General features: G+C 39.5%; 1 protein-coding gene and 2 non-coding genes across 4 annotated transcripts in view; 2 read left to right on the top strand and 1 right to left on the bottom strand.

The window, feature by feature from the left end:
- Nucleotides 1-18,512, bottom strand: part of LOC122887152 (contactin-associated protein-like 4) — a 95,964-nt gene that overhangs the window by 40,669 nt on the left and 36,783 nt on the right. For both annotated transcript variants that reach the window (XM_044220100.1, XM_044220099.1), the window contains exons 4-10: nucleotides 12,954-13,101; nucleotides 12,057-12,260; nucleotides 8,006-8,181; nucleotides 7,519-7,665; nucleotides 4,781-5,048; nucleotides 3,160-3,309; nucleotides 2,545-2,716 (exon numbers count right to left, since the gene is read on the bottom strand). In XM_044220100.1, coding sequence (XP_044076035.1) covers nucleotides 2,545-2,716; nucleotides 3,160-3,309; nucleotides 4,781-5,048; nucleotides 7,519-7,665; nucleotides 8,006-8,181; nucleotides 12,057-12,260; nucleotides 12,954-13,101 — 1,265 coding nt within the window. The remainder of the gene's footprint in view (nucleotides 1-2,544; nucleotides 2,717-3,159; nucleotides 3,310-4,780; nucleotides 5,049-7,518; nucleotides 7,666-8,005; nucleotides 8,182-12,056; nucleotides 12,261-12,953; nucleotides 13,102-18,512) is intronic.
- On the top strand, nucleotides 1,437-1,519 carry trnal-uaa. Its single transcript has one exon. It is a non-coding gene; the product is annotated as a tRNA-Leu (tRNA).
- Nucleotides 1,650-1,732, top strand: trnal-caa. Its single transcript has one exon. It is a non-coding gene; the product is annotated as a tRNA-Leu (tRNA).

The raw sequence follows: 18,512 nt of genomic DNA, 5'->3' as shown, positions 1-18,512 counted from the left end.
ACACTTTTGGCCATACTGTATATTGTACATGAGTAGTGCACCGGGAATAGAGAAAAGTCCAAGCAGAACAGCTGACTGGCAGATTTGAGCAAGAATACAATTGTCACACCACCAGTCTCCACTGAACAATAATTGTGAATTTCACAAGGGAGATACTGTGGGTGTGTGTGCAGTCTTATGATTGTTTGTGTGTATCTGTGTGTGTCCTGGATGGTGCAGTCTTTATCTAAAATGCGGCACCGCTTCACATCACAAATATATTACTTTGATAGCAAAGGAAAGGAAAGAAAAATGATGTTTCAAAACAACAAAAAGTTGCTTCTCAAAAAACGTTGTATGACAAAACATTTCTGCTTAAGAACCAACAAAACACACTACAGTTTGACAGAACAACAGCAAAAGCATGTCTGACGTACAAGGATGTATCTCTATCATGTACAAGCAGTAATTTGACATATGTAATGACGTTTATTGGACCTAAATACTAGGGATATACTGACTGTATAAATACTATTTTGAAATATTTCCATATTCTGTTGTTTTCAACGAACAACAGCAGCAGATCGTTATTTTCTCTGGGTTGTCAATATGCCTTTTACAGTAGTTAATGACGGACTTAAGATCTAATCGGCAATAGTCATCTTGGTTCAAACCCCACTGCTGGTATAAGTTCTACATTGTGTGATATAATAAGAGTAGTATTCAAATTACTGTGAGAGTTCTAAAAATCTTGCAACCCTTAAAGAATAACTTTATTCGTAGAGCGGTTACTGTAATACATATACTCTGCTTGAGTGTGTTGCTCCATTACAAGCTTAAAGAATAATGAATGAAGTTCAAATTGTTAGTTTGGGGCATTTTCTGTTAGTTATTAGAGTCAGAACAAGTGTCCATGTGTTCTTGTTGGTTTGAATCTCACTCCTCAAGCAGCATCAGCATAGTATGTGTTTGTTACAGGACTTATGAAACCTATTTAAAATATCCTTGTATGGACAAATGAGATCAGCACTGTTAAGACAACTATGCTGAGCTCATCATCCTTGAAAAAGTTACCTTTTAACCTTTTAACCTTTCTTAGCACCTTTCTTAGCATTTCATGCTGAGTGTGAAAGGTGCTATTTCACTGACTGGTTTGAGTGCTTGGATGTAAATCAAATCAACATGCTGTTAAGACACTTCTTATAACAACGAGTCTGTCTGTCTGGACAGAGAATGTCAGATACCAAGTAAAAGTCACACATCTTCACATTGATGTAAGCCATTGAAACCAAACAGCTGAAGTTACCAGGATGGCAGTGTGGGTAAGGTGCTGCACTCAAAATGTGATGAACACCTGTCCATGTGTGTTCAAATCCCATGCCTACTTTGTGGTTTTTTTGATTAGTTAGTGGATCATATTATAGCTTTTTTACTATTAAAAGTGACTAATAAATGTTACCAGGATGACCGAGTGGTTAAGGTGTTGGACTTAAGATCCAATGGGCAAAAGCCCTCGTGGGTTCAAGCCCCACTCCTGGTAATCTGATGTGTTTATTGACTAGGATCATTATGATTTCAATCAAAGATACCTTGTAGAGTTTTAGAATTCAAATACAAAACCTTGTATTCCTCAAAATATGTACATTTTATGCAGCTATTGATGTCATCTCACCAGGATGGCCGAGTGGTTAAGGCGTTGCACTCAAGATGCAATGGACACAAGTCCTCGTGGGTTCAAATCCCACTCCTGGTAGGTGGTTTCCAATTATAGGGAGTAAATTTATGCATTAATAAAAAGACATTAGACAAGGGATATGTCAGAGTGCAGTGCAGCAGTAGTTAAAGCAGTTCCTCAACAAGAGGGTTGATGTTTGACTCAATTCCCTGATGGTATTTGTATTAAAAACAACAGATAGTTGTATTTTGTTACGCCTACCTGACATGTTGGTCAGATAACAGCAGGGTATTTCGTCTTCAAATTGATGTTTTTTTGTCACTGAAACTAAAAAAGTGTTGCACTCAAGATGCAATGAACACAAGTCGTCATGGGCTCAAATCCCATTCCTGATAGGTGGCTTTTGATTACAGCTAGTGGACTGGAAGTAATGCTACAACTCAAACAAAGACACACATTGGTGCCTGGTCTGACCAGGAAGTGGCACAGCAAAATTCTTCATGCATTCTTCATCCATTCTTCATGGATGGTGCAGCACAGCCAATATATTTGCTTCCTCCATGTTGCACTGTGAGTCTCCATTCCCTCAAAGGTCAGCACTGTCAAGACGGTTTGCAATTGGTTAGAGCTGCAATTTGTGTGTCAAAGTAAGCCAAAGTTCCGTGCTGATTTATTTCACCTCCAGGAGCGAATGCACCGATCATGGCAACTGAATTCTGTTCACAATTTCACTGTTTAAATACTTGTGTGATAAAGCTCTGTGGGCTGTGCAGAATATTAGGGGAGGGTTATAATAGGTAATTAGGTAAATAGGTAATAGGGGAGGTAATAGCAAAGCAACAAAAATGAGTCTTAACAAATGTCAGTGACCAACTTTTTTGGAAACTGACCTGTCGATGATTCCACACATGTCGATCTGCAGGTTGCTGTAGATTCCCAGCTGCTTTTGCTGCACCATGATCAGGTCTACATTCTGGTTGTCCAGAGTTAAGAGACGCATGCAGCCCTGGAAGACATTAAAGGGGTTTCTGCATTCCTGCCTGTCGTCTTCTGCAGGACAACCTGAAAAGAGAAGAGACCACAAGAGAGTCATTATTCAGTTAAACAATGTAAACTATCATGTCACATAAAACAACTTCTTAGAGATGAGCTGACACATTTGAACATCATTACTCTTGTCTAAGAAATATCATATAAATTGACATGCACAATGAAATTCTAAATACTGAAAGACATACATAGCTATACCTTGATCATGATGTGAGCTGTGACTGTAATTGTAATTGGTTAATTTCACTTACCAATTTTAGTTACGAAAATATAATACTGCATTATGGGTATAGATTCACTGTTTTTCTGGTGATTACTCTGTGTAAACACAATTTCATTCAAATAGTTTTAGATCTTTCATCACTCACCAGTGTTGAGCTACTTCCACATGGCTGTTTGATGCTTGACAGGGTTTAATTTTTAAGAAAGAAACAGTTGACCTGTTCCACTCTTACCACCAAAGAAGAGATGACTTTCTATGGTGACAGGAAATGAGGGGCTGGCTTGAGCGCTGCCTCCTTCCTCTTTATCCACAGTGATGCTCAGATGACCTCGTCTGGAGATCAGCTCCATCGAATGCCACTGACCGTCATTCAGAGCAGAACCTGGGAACCAAAATACCCATTAACACACACTTCTGAATCTAAATTAAGACCTGCAGATGCAGCAGGTGGTGCAAGATTTTTTTCCAATGCTGAAGCCAAGCATGGGCACTCATGTAGTAATGACCACATTGGATATCCTATCACACCATGACCTGCCACACATGCACGAAACCCAAATTGCTATTTGGAAACAGCTTGTAGTCTCACGATGAAACAGTATTTAGAAGAATATTATCAGTCAAGACTAAAAAATTATTTGAGAAGAGTGCCTGCTGGTGGGTAGACTTGGTACAAATCTGTGTGACTGACCTGCAACAAGTACCAGCAGGGCTGTGCCTGTCTCGTGAATCTGTATGCTGTTTGGAGTTGAGGGGAAAAATCAATATCTCATTATCTGCTCTATTTTTCTTACTGAAAATACTTTGCTCAAGAACACACCCCAGTCATCTTACAGTGTACATCGTTCTGCCAGAGTGATATGGATGTGTGACCAGAGCGTTGGCAAAAAGGATAATACAGTAGATCATAAGGTAAACATCGGACTTTTCAACTTAGTGCAATTGTTAGAGACTTTGTTAGAGTTATGTTAAAAAAAAAACAATTTACAACTAGCACATGTGTATTATTTCTGTAGCTGGTCTTGGATGCTATCAGAGTTTAAGGTAATGCTGGCAGCTCTGTCCTGCTCTTTTTATTGGATTTAGCAGGATATCATGTATGTAGGTATCTTACTTTTTTGGGGGGACTTTTTTGCCTTTATTTAGTACAGCCAAAGAAAGACAGAAGAGGAAGGGAGAGAGAGAGAGGATGACAGGCAGCAAAGGGCCACGAGCTAGATTCAAACTCACGCTGCTGCAGGAAAGACTCAGCCTTAGTACATGGGCCACGAGCTCTACCAGGTGAGCTACCAGGGTATCAAATGCATTTCTCATTTCTCAGAAACAAGTCAGCCAGAGAGAGAATTTTCAACCAACTCATGGAGCTAACATTATCTTAATTAGCTTGCTAGCTACAGCTTATAAGACTGCCAATGATAGTTGTCATTTCAAATGACAAAATCAACGGTCGCTGGCTAAAAATGTGAACCTGCTTTTGTCTACTTCTTTCTGTCACTGACCTATTGTTTCAAAAATTACTAAAAGTTTTGAGTGGTAAATCTTTGTAAACTGCATAAAGCTTGACATGTGTTGCAACAGTAACTAAGGGAGCTTAGCGAACTGTTAATTGTTAACTGTTTTGAAAAAGAATATTTGCCATTTGGAAAAATCTGATGGCCATTTCATACTTTTTATTGACCTGATTTATGGTTTATTGTAAAAGCTTGGGATTAGGTTGTCATAGGAGTACAGTATAGGTTAACTCACATGGATATTGAGTCATTACTGTGTCAAAATGTAAGAGTAACCTCTAACTTAACTGTTAGTAGTTAGAAGTGGTTCTGAAGGTGTAGGGGTTTGGGTTTTCGACTGACCTGCACTGAGCTCCAGCAGCGCCCTGCCAGCTTTATGGATCTGTAGCCGGAGTCTGGCCTCACTCAGGTGCAGCCAGACCACGCCCCCGTCCTGAGGAAGGTCAAAGGTGAGCAGAAGCCCCGCCTTGTTCCACGTCCTGAACTGGAACCCCACAGACACGCCCCCCGAGGAGGACGCTGTCGCCCCTGGCAACTGGAGGAAGCTCTGGGGGCCAGGGAACGTCACGGCAACGGAAACTGGCTCAGCACAAGAAAAGGTCACATTGCCCTGAGATAGAAACATGCAGAGTGGAGAGAGAGGAGGTGGGACAGAAAAAATGATTACTAGAGAGATAAACCAACATAAAACATGAATATTAATCAGTTGCAGAGGGTGCGTCGATGTGACCTCACGTCACAATGAGCTCATCAGCAAGTCTCCTTAAAGAGGACACCAGTGTTGCCATAATGACAACAGCAAGGCTTAGAATAAGATTAGGAAAGCAAACTAAAAATACCAAAGTCACCTGGCTTGGAGGTAAAAGAGATAGCCTAAAGAATGAAAATGAAAGAAAGAGAGCATACCGAAAGCTCAGTACTACAGTATCTTGACATCTCTGTTACAGTCCATTGTTTTGAGTAGTGGTAATGACACCAGGTCCATTGCTAAGGCTGCAGCAGTAATATATTACAGTCTCGACTCTCTGCTGGGAATATCAGCCTGCTATCTTTATAATGCTCCAGAAACACAGATGACATCTAAAAGCCCTTTGTGGTGCAGTTAAAGTGATATGCAATAATTCACGTTGGAGTGGGCTGTGCTATTGCACAACACAAAGTAAAAAGTTACCTTAAAAACCCTCAAAAGTTTACAGCAAGACTAACACCAGCACTGACACCCCAGTCCTCCTTCACCCACACTCTTATTTTCTTTGTATAATGCCCCCTCACAGAGTCATATGAAGCACCATTTAGTCTCTGTATTAAATTGGACCATAAGTTTGTGGCTAGTACCTTAAGTACTAGCAGTACCCGCAGTACCATCATAGAATTGCCTATTAGATCGTCAGCCATGCATGTGATATCTCTGAACCTCTTTACCAAGAATTCATGTTTTTTTCTTCTGCCCGGGCCTTTACTATAATGAGAGAGCATTTATTACTCCCTGCAGAAACGCTTCACAGCCTCTCCCTGATGAGCTTGCTCCACTCATCATGAATGTAGAAACATCTGAAGGTCCTAATGGCCAAGATGAGGAGGCATTAGTGAGAGTCTAACCACAGTGTACACTCCTTTGTCCTGGCTTCATTTAGCATCAGCAGCAGCATGCAGAACAACCAGCAACTACAGTACCTGAGTGGTAAAGCCAATATTTCACCACTAAGACTGAATCCCAGTAGGGATTGGGGAATGTAATACACATACACACACAGAGGGAATGCATTCACACGAGAGTGACCAAAAAAACCAACTGAAAACAAACAAAACAAACAACCCTAATACGTAAAACAAAATAAAACATAACCCACAAGAAACTAACACTAAAAGATATGCATGCTGGTCTGTGGTTATGTATGCACTGTGTTGAATAATTGGTTAGTATTCAATAAACAAAAAAATCACAAAAAACACCAAGGAGAATATTTTATCAGTGTTTGAATAACCAAAAGGAATTTTATGGAGAGCCACATTTGGAGGCAGTCTGGCAGATTTTGGTTTCAGTGGCCCTTGTCCAGTGATTGATGCTGTACCCCCTCAGATAAAAGCCTGAGAGCCCAGAGTTAGAAGAAACTGAACTGTAAATACACAAAGCTGCTGTTTTCTACATGACGTACACACACAGACATCGCATCATTTTAAAAACTTCAATATAGGCTACTGTGCTGTACAATTGTGAGTCCACACATTGAGTATGCACCCAAATTTGGTACCAACATTGTGTGATTTAGAAGATATCAGTGTGATACATCACACACTACTGCTCAAATTTCGATTAAATTTGTTTTTCTACTTTCAGTCCATTTTCCATTTCCCTTACTTTCATTACAGTTTTCCCAAGTTCAGCAGAGTTAGTATGTGATGTGTGTTCTACATTTTATTTTTGACCGATACCATACCATCATTTTAGTTTTATGGGATTTCTTTCAGGAATATTTGCAGTTATTACTTTTATCATTATCATTATAAAACTACTGATTCCTTATTTTGATGGCTAATCTAAGAAGTGATGGTTAGTCTACTAAGTTACACAGTTAGTCGTTTGAGATAAAACTGATGTAGAATAGCTGAAATAACTTCCATTAACATGTTCTGCATACCTGCCAACACTCCCGTTTTTCCCAGGTTTCTCCCGTATTTCTAGCCCATCTCGCGGGAAACTCCAGTAATTTGCATTATTCTCAAAATGTATTATGAATACACGGATCCCACCCGGATCCCGGTTGCCACCGCAACCTGGCAACCCACACCCGATCCAAGGGCCGTGTGCGCAGCTGCTCTCTGCGCAGGCAGACGGTCCAGCTAAATTAACGTTAGCTGTTGTCAAAATGGTCAAAACAGAGGTCAGAAGTTACCAGAAAATTTACTTAGCATATTAACATAGTGTAGTGGTCTTTCTGTTAATAATTGTTATATTGTATTAATCACTAATACAGTGCATTGATGGTTGTTGTGTTTAGCTATGTCACAGTAACTCAGATCCATGTGGTGGCCCCCACTGCACTAAGTGCAGGTGATTGTGTTTAGCTAAATTAACTTACCATTACAGTAACTTGGTGGTCTTTGTGTTTTACTAGTTCTATCAGGTTGAGGCCATTGTACAGCAGGTTTTCCAGGCAGCCATTAAAGTTCCTCTTGGAGACAAATGGTATCTGAGGACCGAGGCTCTGGTCTGCCCCTACACTTAGCTGTATGGGGACAAAAATACAGACATATACAGAGGGTTGAATGGATGAATGAATGAATTTACTTGATGACTAAAAACACATAACACTGCATTGCAGCCATTACATACATTAAAAATCACTGAGGATGAAAACACAATAAAGCCCTAAGGCTTATTTCCATTGCATGCACATTAAATAATAGAAATACAATATCTACACTCCCTCTAGGTCTGTGGTAATTTTGAACATTCAGTGGTTGTACAGTTTTCTGATTCCATGAAAAGTGTGGGATGTATTTGGATGACACAATACTGTCTAATGTTTTGGTGTGTGTAAAGGGTTTTCCTGCGTTTTATCCCACCTGCTTGATGTCCAAGTGGCTGAACTCTGCAGGGATTTGAACCCTCTCGGTGTGTTTGTCCACAGTGAGGTTGAGGTGAGAGCTGCGCCGCTCCACTGCTAAATGGTGCCAATGCTGATCATCTAACAGGCTGCCGAGGGAAGCGAGACGCTGGGGTTCGGAGGATGAAGTCCTACCTGGAAGAGAAGATGTGGAGAGAGTAGTTAGCAGGAAGGGAGTGACAAGAGGGTTGTATAAAAATGGGATTTTCTGATGTCAGTATGAAGATTGTTTTGCATTAGTTGACCTGGTGCTGAGAGAAGTGAACACCAGGCCAATAAAAGCTTATTTATTGTGATGAATATTTTAGTTTTCTCAGTACCCCACAGAGAGGATCACACCGAGGTCAGCCTCTCTTATCTCATTAGAGACTATACAGGATATCTGCATAGTAGAATTTGAGAACTGAAGCCAAATATGTGATAATTTGAAAAACTGCAGAGGAAACATGGTGAGACATCATTAATGATAGATGAGCACCAGCCGGTTCCAAATAAGTGGCTCCATCCCCCCAAAGTACTGGAAGAGAAACTTTGTATTCCTGCTGAGAGAAGGAACTGTAGAGAGAGCTGAATACAGTCATCCATTAAAAATGTATTAGATATTCTTTAGGGAGAGACAATTCCAACTTCAAAGAGAGAAACACAGACAGTTTGGAAGATGATGGACAAATTGATAGTTCAGCCCATATTGTGAGGGGGTATATTTGACTGCAGCTTGGATGGGAAAAAACAACTTCATCCAGAGAGAGAAAGTTAGGATGTGGACCTCATGAAACAGGAGAAGTCTGTCTCCTGTCAACACATTTATTGTGGTGAGTTAAGTGATTACAGTCTGGACAGGTGGAAAGAGAGCAATCAATATGAGAGGAACGATGGCAAGACTTTAAAACAAATCAGATGTTGAAGGTAGAGAAGAGAGGAGAGGACCACATGATTGAGGGTTTCATTGAATGGATGATTTGATTACTGGCTGAATGACTGGAAAGAGAAAGCATGAATCAATATGAGAGATCAGAGGGCAAACAAATAGAAAATTAACTGATATCATATAGAGCTCTCTCTCTCTTTCCTTTTCTTTGTCGCTGTATGTCTTTATTTTCCTCTGCGGTTTTTATCTTTTTTTTTTTGCAGTATTGGGGTCATCAGGAAGAAAATGTATATTTTTCGGACCAACTGGGAAAATCTTGGTGTGGAATGCAAAACACCAGTGCTGTCAATGAGTCCTTTAGCAAGATTGTTATATGAATTGTGATGGGGGTCACCAAAAATCAATAGGTTACTTCCTGATGGGAGCATGAATGTGCACAGAAAATATTAACAAGCAACAGGTCAGCAGATATGAAAAATTTAAAGATCAGGGTTATAGTAGCACAGAAGGAAGGTCATGGGGTCTCAAAAATCCAAACATTTTTCATCTTTGGAGCATGAATGTGCACAGTAAATTTCAACGTGGTTTGTTTTTGAGATATGTTGGTCATATATGCTCCTTGCTGAAGTATTTGGAGCTCTACAACAGCCAGGAAAATCAGATTGTGGTTGTGAATCTGGATATGTGAGATTGTATGAGGAGGTCTGCCTGCTGAAGAAGAGCGAGCATGCTCAGCAAAATCTTTAGATAAATAATGAAAAAAAAAACTGCTAATGACTGCAGCATTTTCTATTAATGTCGAGGAGGGTCAGACTGGATGTGTTTGCCTCATTCTTGCAGCCTCTGCTGAACACTTTTTGCTTTTTTCCTCCAAAGTAACACTGTATCATATCCTGTCTGCAATTTCATTACAGCTGTTCACTGTGACTCTAAATATGATTACGCAGGAAGACAACGACGGTCTTTATCAAGAACTGATGTCTCTGTAATCAGCTCCAAACATCATTTTCAAACTGTAAACACACTTTGGGGAAGCAAATATTTTAGCACACTGACAGGCCATTAAGATTTACACTACTGTGTTGGGTATCATCTTTCTAAAGTTTGTATCTCATAAGGTGGGGTGAGATGACTTGCTGGCTTGTCATTTTAGCTAAATAAATTGTGTCTGCATGTTCCACTGTCCGCTGTTGAAGGTACTTTGGAGGTTCTGTAGAATGTCCTTTACATAAGGCCTTTGGCACATGAGCAAGACTGATACAAATTGTGTTGTACAACTGTTGTGTTATGTACAAATCAAAACTCAAAAGGCTGAGCAAAGTACAAAATGTGATTGAAAACATTCTTGAAGCAGAAAATGAAATGCCATAAGGCACTCAACAGGAATGGTTCCCAAAGTGAGTGTGGCGGACGGGCCAAGGGTGCTGAAAAATGTATCATATCATTGTACATATATTTTGCCTTTTTAATAAAGTTTCACAGAATCAAAATAAACATTTACATTAACTAAGTTTTATGTTATGTTTTCAAACATGTCGAAACAGAAGAAAAAAGCAATAACTCAATCAAATTCATCGTATTAAAAACGTTTCCTGTTACTCAGGACTGAGCTGCTGTTTCTGTGCAGGGATGAAGCGAACTGCATCTGCTGCAGGGGGGCAGACTTGGATGTGTTTGTGTTAACAAAGCAGAGAGGACTTAACATGAGCTCAGGGTCAATGCACACAGCAATGACCTAAATTACACAATTTGTAACCTAAAAAGCAGAGAGAGAGAGAGAGAGAGAGAGAGAGAGAGAGAGAGAGAGAATAGAAAATAAATAGAGGGGAAGAAAAGATGGGAAGGAAGGCAGAGACAGAAATAATTGTGGTGGGATGAAGATGAAGAGGGAACAGCTGAAAAAGGCCAATGTCCTCTTTTGATACAGAAAAAATAAAGGAAAGGGAGATCTATGGAGACAAACAATGGTAATTAGAACAGAAAAGCAGGAAAAGAGAAAGGAGTTGTAAAAGGGACAGAAACAGAGGAAGAAGAGAGGCTGTTTGTTGTTTTCAGTGTTGGTCTGATGTAGAGGACTGCATTGGGATTGGCATTCAAATCTCGCAGAAGTGGGCGGTTTAAACTTTGCGGGAAACTTTACTTGTGGAAACTGCTCAATTCACGCATTATGACGCATGTTACATAGTGATGTAGATACATTACAGAAGTAAAGGCTGGACTACAATTGAGGTGTTTTCAGGCAGTTCAGGATCAGTGTTTTCTGTGGGAGATCGTAACTGGATGGACTTTGGCCTTTTTCACTTTGCAAACTTATTACATGCACAAAAAAGATTTATCACACAATAAAGGAAAGGGGGAAAACCAAAAAGCATAATATGACCACTTTAAAGTTGCATGAAATGGAAATACCCAAGCAAAGTACAAGTAAAAATGTACTTAAGTACAGTACTTGAGTAAATATACTAAATGGATAGATGGAGAAAGTATTTCAGCAGCCAGATGGGGTTCCTGATGAGAGAAGAGCCATATGGTGATGATTCAGCATGGCAGCCTGACAACCTCTGGTTTAACCCCATTTACACACACAGCTCTGTACTGACTGTGAGCCATGCATCAAGTCTTGCAGAGTCCAGCCCTAACACATGCTACAGTGGTTGGGTACCATCCATCATGGCGGTAACTAGACAGCGATGCAGCAGCAGAATGTGAGCCAAGATTTAAACCAATCAGGTGGCAGCATGCGTGTCGTCCATCTCACCCAACCACAACCAATCTAAAATAACTTCAGAGAGTTTATATTGTCCTCCATGTTCTGTACCAATACATCCACAAAGTGACAAACAAAATGTGTTTCTTGTCAGTTTGTGTTTCTGTCGGACGATACAGATAGAAACGTCATGTTCCTTGTCAGAAGAAATGTGTTTACCTGCTATAGTTTCCTTGTTTCTGAGATCCTAACGACATAAGCTTCTTAAGCCTGCCATTTCTTCTAATAAAGGTAGATGTGGTACCTTTATATCTCACTATCATTCTGCAGATAAACCTGGTATTTATCCAGATTTTTGTGTTACACTTCAATGTAGTAGATATCAGTATCTATGAATAGATGTCAGTATCTGTTAGTAGATCTGGTGTGTTGTACCTTGTCTGAGCAGCAGCTGTAGCTTTCCTCTCTCTAACTCCAGACTGAGGCTGAGTCCTCCCTCTCCCTCTGTGTGCAGCAGTGTCCCAGAATTCTTCAGGGTTTTAAATTTCAGAGAGACAACATCTCTGGACATACGCCTCGGCCCGGGACTCAACCTGTACACCAGACTGCTGCCACCGTCCAAACTCACCACATCAGAGGCTGAAAGACACAGATACAGCAGTCAGGACTTTATGGTCATGAAATGCGGCATTTATTTCATTTGCTCCACAGTTCATTTTCTCCTGTTTTTGCTTGTGATGAGAGAGGTTCAGCCAATTATAAGGGAAAATTGGCAAAATGATGAATTATGAAGCTGTCCAGAGTTTTGTGAAAAATATTCACATGCCTGAATATAGTGAGAGTGAATTTTTGTGAATTTCTGCTATAATTTGTCTCGTCAATTTGATTTAATGTTAACAGGAGCTTGGCATTATTTCTCTTCCATTGGACTGGGTTGGTAACTTTCTCTTCAATCTCTTCAGTTAATCTCTTTGAAATCCTATAAAGGATTACATGCAGCTAATTCATCTATATTCATTAATATGCATTACCTTTACTTATTTCTGTTTTATTCATTGTGATAAACTAATAAAGGCTACCTGTAATTTGATTAAAGCTGACTCTTATAGACTTTTATAGTCATCCTGCTAGTCTCTAATAAATGTTGTCTCTATTTCTATAAAGTACTATATTTGGGTCCAATAACCTGAGTATAAGGTGCGCCAGAGCAGGTTAGGTGTGCAGTCTGCGTTGCCATGGTGATATAGACCAATCTAAAGTGAGCCAGCATCTGTTCATTCTTATGAAAACCCTGGAGAGTCCAGTCAGGCCGGTGAAAAAGAAAAGACTTACTGTAAGGACATCCGTAGGTCTCCAGCCGGAGTCCGATCCTCCCGCTGGGGTTCCAGTCCAGAGGAATGAGGCGGAGGAAGCGAGCGATCGCCGGCTGCTGCAGTTTGTACTTAACCACACTGTCTGCATTACTGTTACCTGGAAAAGACTGAAAATACACAAACACAATGAAAACATGCTCCCTGACTACATTTTACTTTTACACACAAAAAAACATGAACTTTCTTTATTTCTCGATTTTCTAGAATCACACTGAGCACTGATGTCAGGTTTCTATCCAAATATAATAAATAATAAATATAGCACAAATGTTAACCGAGTTTCCAGAAAATCAGCATAAGAAAATGCAAATTACTGTGTGTTTCCATCCATTACTGTTATGTGAATATTAGGAGTTGGGTACATTTTAGAAATACAGCATTTAAGTTGTTTCATGTATTAATTTGAGGAAGGTTACATTCTCCTGATGTTGTCGTTTGATGCTATTTTTCATCTCTTCAGTGGACGTTTAAGTCACATGCTTCATGTACAGCATTATTAATTTGCTAAGCTTGTTTCCATTATACTTTGTCGCATTTTGATTTTATCGATAGACCAACTTCATCTCAGCCAACGGTAAAAACTTCCATTCAAACAAACAAACATTCTCTTTATTTCATGCGCAAATTGAAAATGTTGAAACGACTAATCTATTAGTCAATTGAAAGAAAAATAATCTTCAACTATTTTGATCACTGATTCATTTTTCAAACAAAAAATCCTCTATGGTGCCAGCAGCTCCATTATGAGGATTTGCAGCTTTTCTCATGAGTCAGTTTTATATCATCGTGAACTCTATTTCTTTGGGTTTTGGATTGTTGGTTGGACCAAACAATATTTTTTGAAACATTTGATGTCATCACCCTGGACTCTAGGAAATTGGGATGGAGATTTTGTAATAGATTAGAATAATCAGAAGCTGAACCAATAATGAAAATAATAGTTAGTTACACACCTACAGTTTGACATGCATCATTTCCAGTGAATTCCTGGGCATGTATGCATCGGCCACCACCATATAGTTGTACGGGTACACTTACAGTGTACTTTGTCTTGCTGCCATTTTTATTTAAATAACAGATATTTAAAGTACTTTATTTTTACATGATATTTTTCTGGATTAACAATGAACATTTTCTGCAAAATCTGGACTATAAACAGAGAAAAGATCAGTCCATCTCCTTTCTGCCTCTAGGCTGAATGCCTGATCGAACGCTCTTTCCATCTCATTGTGTGTTTGTTTCTGGATCCTGATTATGTTTGTATTAAAAACTTTTGTAGTTTTTTCAAATATTTGTTTGGTGTGTGTGATTATACTGTACATTATGTGCATGTTCTTTGTATATATATGAATATACTGCACAGCCAGTAGAGCTGAGAGTAATCAATTAGATTCATGGGTCATGTGTCATGACTTTAGGACAGAACAGCATCCCATTTACTTTCAGAAACATGATCTGAGTCTCTCAAACAGTTTGAAAGACAGAGAGAGAAAGTTAAACGACTCCCACGGTGCTCAGTTTCCTGTGTTCACACTATTCATTGCCATCCACACTGTTTCAGTGTATAATGAATTCACACATGAGATGCATTGGTTAAGTGGGGTTGGATGTTGCCTATAAGTTACGCGATGGAAAACGTGTTAACAATGGCAGGTGAGGAGTTCTTGTTTTTCTCCTGTTGATATTAATGTGCATCTCATCTGTCACTCAAGATGGCTAACAGCTCCTTTATTTCACAGTTTGCCCAATTTACGAGCTAGTTGTTTTACAATAAACATTACAAAAGTGAGATTTATATTCTCAGTCTTTCCCCCTCAAAGTTAAAAAAAAGAGCAATGGGAACAAAAATAGAAAAAGAGAACTTCCCCTCTTCTGATCCTCAGCCCTCAGCTAAATGTAGAGGCCCAGTAGGAACTATGTTATGGTTGATTCAACAGCTCTGCCATCAACTTTCTCCTCTGACAGACTTTTTGAGCTCGACTGACTAATGCACAGAAGTTCAAAAACACTTTGAAATGTGACTGGGATAGTGCACAGTTTATGTAGTGTCAGATCAACATGTTTTTAAGCTGCGAGAAGCCGTTCTCTGCTCTCTCAGAGAAGATCCTCAGTGCTGAGATTAGCTGGATTCCCTCCATATAAGGAAATTGCCTCGGCTCGACTTCTAATCAAAAGCTCCTCTCTGAACTACTGTAACAAATGTGGTTTTACCCTGGATAAGTGTCCATGCTCACAGTGGGTTAAGTGGGTGTTTTTCCATGTTTGTTGCACTATTTGATTTGGTATAAGGCTCACTAGGAGCGTCCAGGTGAGAAACTCAAACATATTTTGAACTGGCTCTCTGTGCTGACAGGATTCATCATTGTGTTTGCTTCCTACACAAGCAAGATCAAAACTACTTAGTATTCCTGTGGCTGTATACTGAACCATGTACCATCACCACAGTGGAACAAATACAAGTCCAACACGACACTTGTGTGACGGGAAAACACAGAAGGGGAGTTCTGTGTCTACCAGGAGGTGAGAGGTGACACTTCACTGCCTCTGCTGTCCATCTGACTGATTTCTTCATTAGTCAGTTCTACAGAGACCAGCTAAGTTTGTGACATTACAATTGAAAGCCGCACATCGGGAGGTACTTATGTAAAATTACATCCTTCTTAAATGATGTATGCCTGCAACTCTGAATAATATTCCAAACTTGTTATTTATGAAATTGTAACACTGCTATAGTAGGCTTTTATTTAACCCAAAGACTGCAGCAGTTATCTTCATATATTGTATAAATTAAACCAGAAAAGAGGCACATGAAATCACCTGGTATAGAATTCACCTAGAATTTGCCAAGTATTTGCCTAGCCCTGTGTTAAATCCCTGGTTAATGAGATTCTTTGAACTGGAAAGATGTTCAAACTTTGCATGTGATGTGATATATATATATATATATATATATATATATATATATATATATATATATATATATATATATATATATATATATATATATATATATATATATATATATATATATACAGATCATACACTGTGACAAATACATATTCATTGAAAATGTCGAGGATAACACAATAAAGTTAAAGGATGACTTATTTTCATTGAGGTCCTCTTCCACTGTGCATCACCTCTTATTGGAATAGACTTTATTGGGATTAGCAGCTAGTGTCCCAATCTGCTCCTCAGTTCCCCTCGGCCCCTGTCTCCAGCCCCTGCTCACTTCTCCCAGGCCATGTACTTTCTTGCAACTCCCCAGACCTGCCATCCTCTAGTTGTCCACCAGGTGTCCTCGGACTTTCCCTCCTTTTCTCATCACCTGACTGCCCCACCCATCCACTCACCTGTTCCCATTTCTCATCTGCAATGCAGTCACCTGAGCTTCCCCACTCATTTCCCCACATGCACATGATTCCCTAATCAGCCTTTCACTACTTATTCCAGTTCACTTGCTTTGTTCCCTGCCAGATTGTTAAGTTCCCTCCTTTATTTCTTGCTCTCTAGCTTTTGAAGCCTGTTCATCTGTTGTCCCTGAGACCTGTTTCCTGCCTGTTTTGGACCTTGCCTGGTTATTAGACATTTGATTCTTGCTTGCTCCTTGCTGGATTTGTTTGCCTGGTTGGACTGCCTTCTCCTGCTTCACCATCTTTGTACCTCATTGTGTGAATAAAATCACTGAATTGCATCGGCCCTGCCTCAGTAACAGGGACAAACAGCTAGCCTGGCTCAGCCCAAGGTTACCAAAATCCACCTACCAGCACTTCTCAGGTTAATTATTGTTAGCTCGATTGTTTAGTCTGTACAAAAATCAAGAAATACTTCGGCACATACTGTAACACCTATAAAAAGGCTTTTGTACAGATTAAACAAATGAGATACAACTTTTCTTTTAAGGTCTAATTAACACTCAATATGTAATAAAAAAAAAGAATCAGGCAAAATGCATTGTTTCTCTTCATGAACATTACTATAACACCGACTCATCCCATTTCTTGTCCTGTCCTTATTTTCACCCTCCACTCCATACTGTATGCAAAAGGGCAAATCATTAAAAGTATTCTTGAAAAAGTTAAAAAATAAAAAGACAAGTGAGATTGAACATGTGCGAATAAACACCTCAGCTTTGACTTTGGTTCGGCAGATCCACTAGAATTTTTCCTTATTGAGTTTAGTGCTCTAGGCTGCACTGCGTGGTCTCAGGAAAGTGATGCTCGGCTGCCTTTCTGTCCCGCTCTGTGTCCATCAACAGCAGCTTAAGTGTTTTGGCAAAAGGTTCGCACAGTCAGCAAAGCTCTTTCATTGGTTCATCCATTATTAATGATGAGTCAAAGGCTCCTGATGACTGTGATTATCTCCTCAGGATGGACTGATCCCTGCAGACCAGCGCTGCTAAACACCATATCCCCTGTAAATATGACAGTGGCAGTCCAGGAAAATGAGCTGTAATTAACTTGAGTGGTGTACCGTTTTGACCTGATGCTTTACCCACAGTCCTATTTGTGCACTTGTGTTACAGTACTTAAGGTGGTATTGTCTGACACCACAGGTGCCTCTGTTCTAAAATAAATGCATTCTTACTGTCTTCTATTTGGCCCTATCTATATTGTCCTGTTAAACTATATTATTTCAAAAGCAGTGTTTAGCACGGATAAGTCATACCCATAATGTCTTCCTGCCAGTGTGACAAGTTAAAAGACAATACATTCATGTTAGAAGGATAGTAAATTCAGGGTTTGTAATAAGACTAAAATGATCATACATTCATGATTTACAAGTCATAATGGTTTGTTAACGTTTGAATTGGTTTTTCCTTATTTTATTTAAGCAGTGATCATGTTATCAGTGATCTGCCGAGTAGTTTCTCTCTATTAGCCTGAGATTGTAACAATTTGTAAACATTTAGCAAATTATGACGACCAGTTCAAGTTCAAGTACCAGGAGAGTTAAGTGTGCAACACACATTGTGTTTACTCTGAATTCAAATACACATGTATTGTAACTGCCACTCCAATAGGGTATGTATTATTCAGAAAAAGTCATGTTTCCTGAACATTTGTTCATTTCAAATTGTTTACGTACTTGTTAAATACATTTGAGATTAGTGTCTCAGTGAGGAAACACCACCCTGTCACCCTTGTGATTATTTGTCACGGTTTTTCAGGGGTCTATCACCTGTTTTTAAATGCCAACAATAATTTGATAGACCTCTGGGACAAATTTGTGATTTACTGCTATATAAAGAAACTTTACTTAACTTTAATTTGACATCATTGCACCAAGTGAAAACAATGCCTATTGCCTATTCATCCATTTCAAGCAAATGACTGCTTTAGCACGTCAGGGGCCTCAAGCAGAGGCTTTCAACAAAGAAGAGCAGGGTTGTTCAGCTAAAAGTAGAACTTTTTCAGTTTAGCCACTGTACTGTGCTGTGTGTGGTCTGAGCGCCGACTTGATGTCCTGCTGGTGTTGAATTCAGCAACACAATAATCAGACTTGTGATTTACTTCAG

Source organism: Siniperca chuatsi, linkage group LG13 (genome assembly GCF_020085105.1).
Source record: "Siniperca chuatsi isolate FFG_IHB_CAS linkage group LG13, ASM2008510v1, whole genome shotgun sequence".
In the NCBI taxonomy this organism is placed as follows: domain Eukaryota; kingdom Metazoa; phylum Chordata; class Actinopteri; order Centrarchiformes; family Sinipercidae; genus Siniperca; species Siniperca chuatsi.
This window is presented reverse-complemented; position numbering and strand designations above follow the sequence as displayed.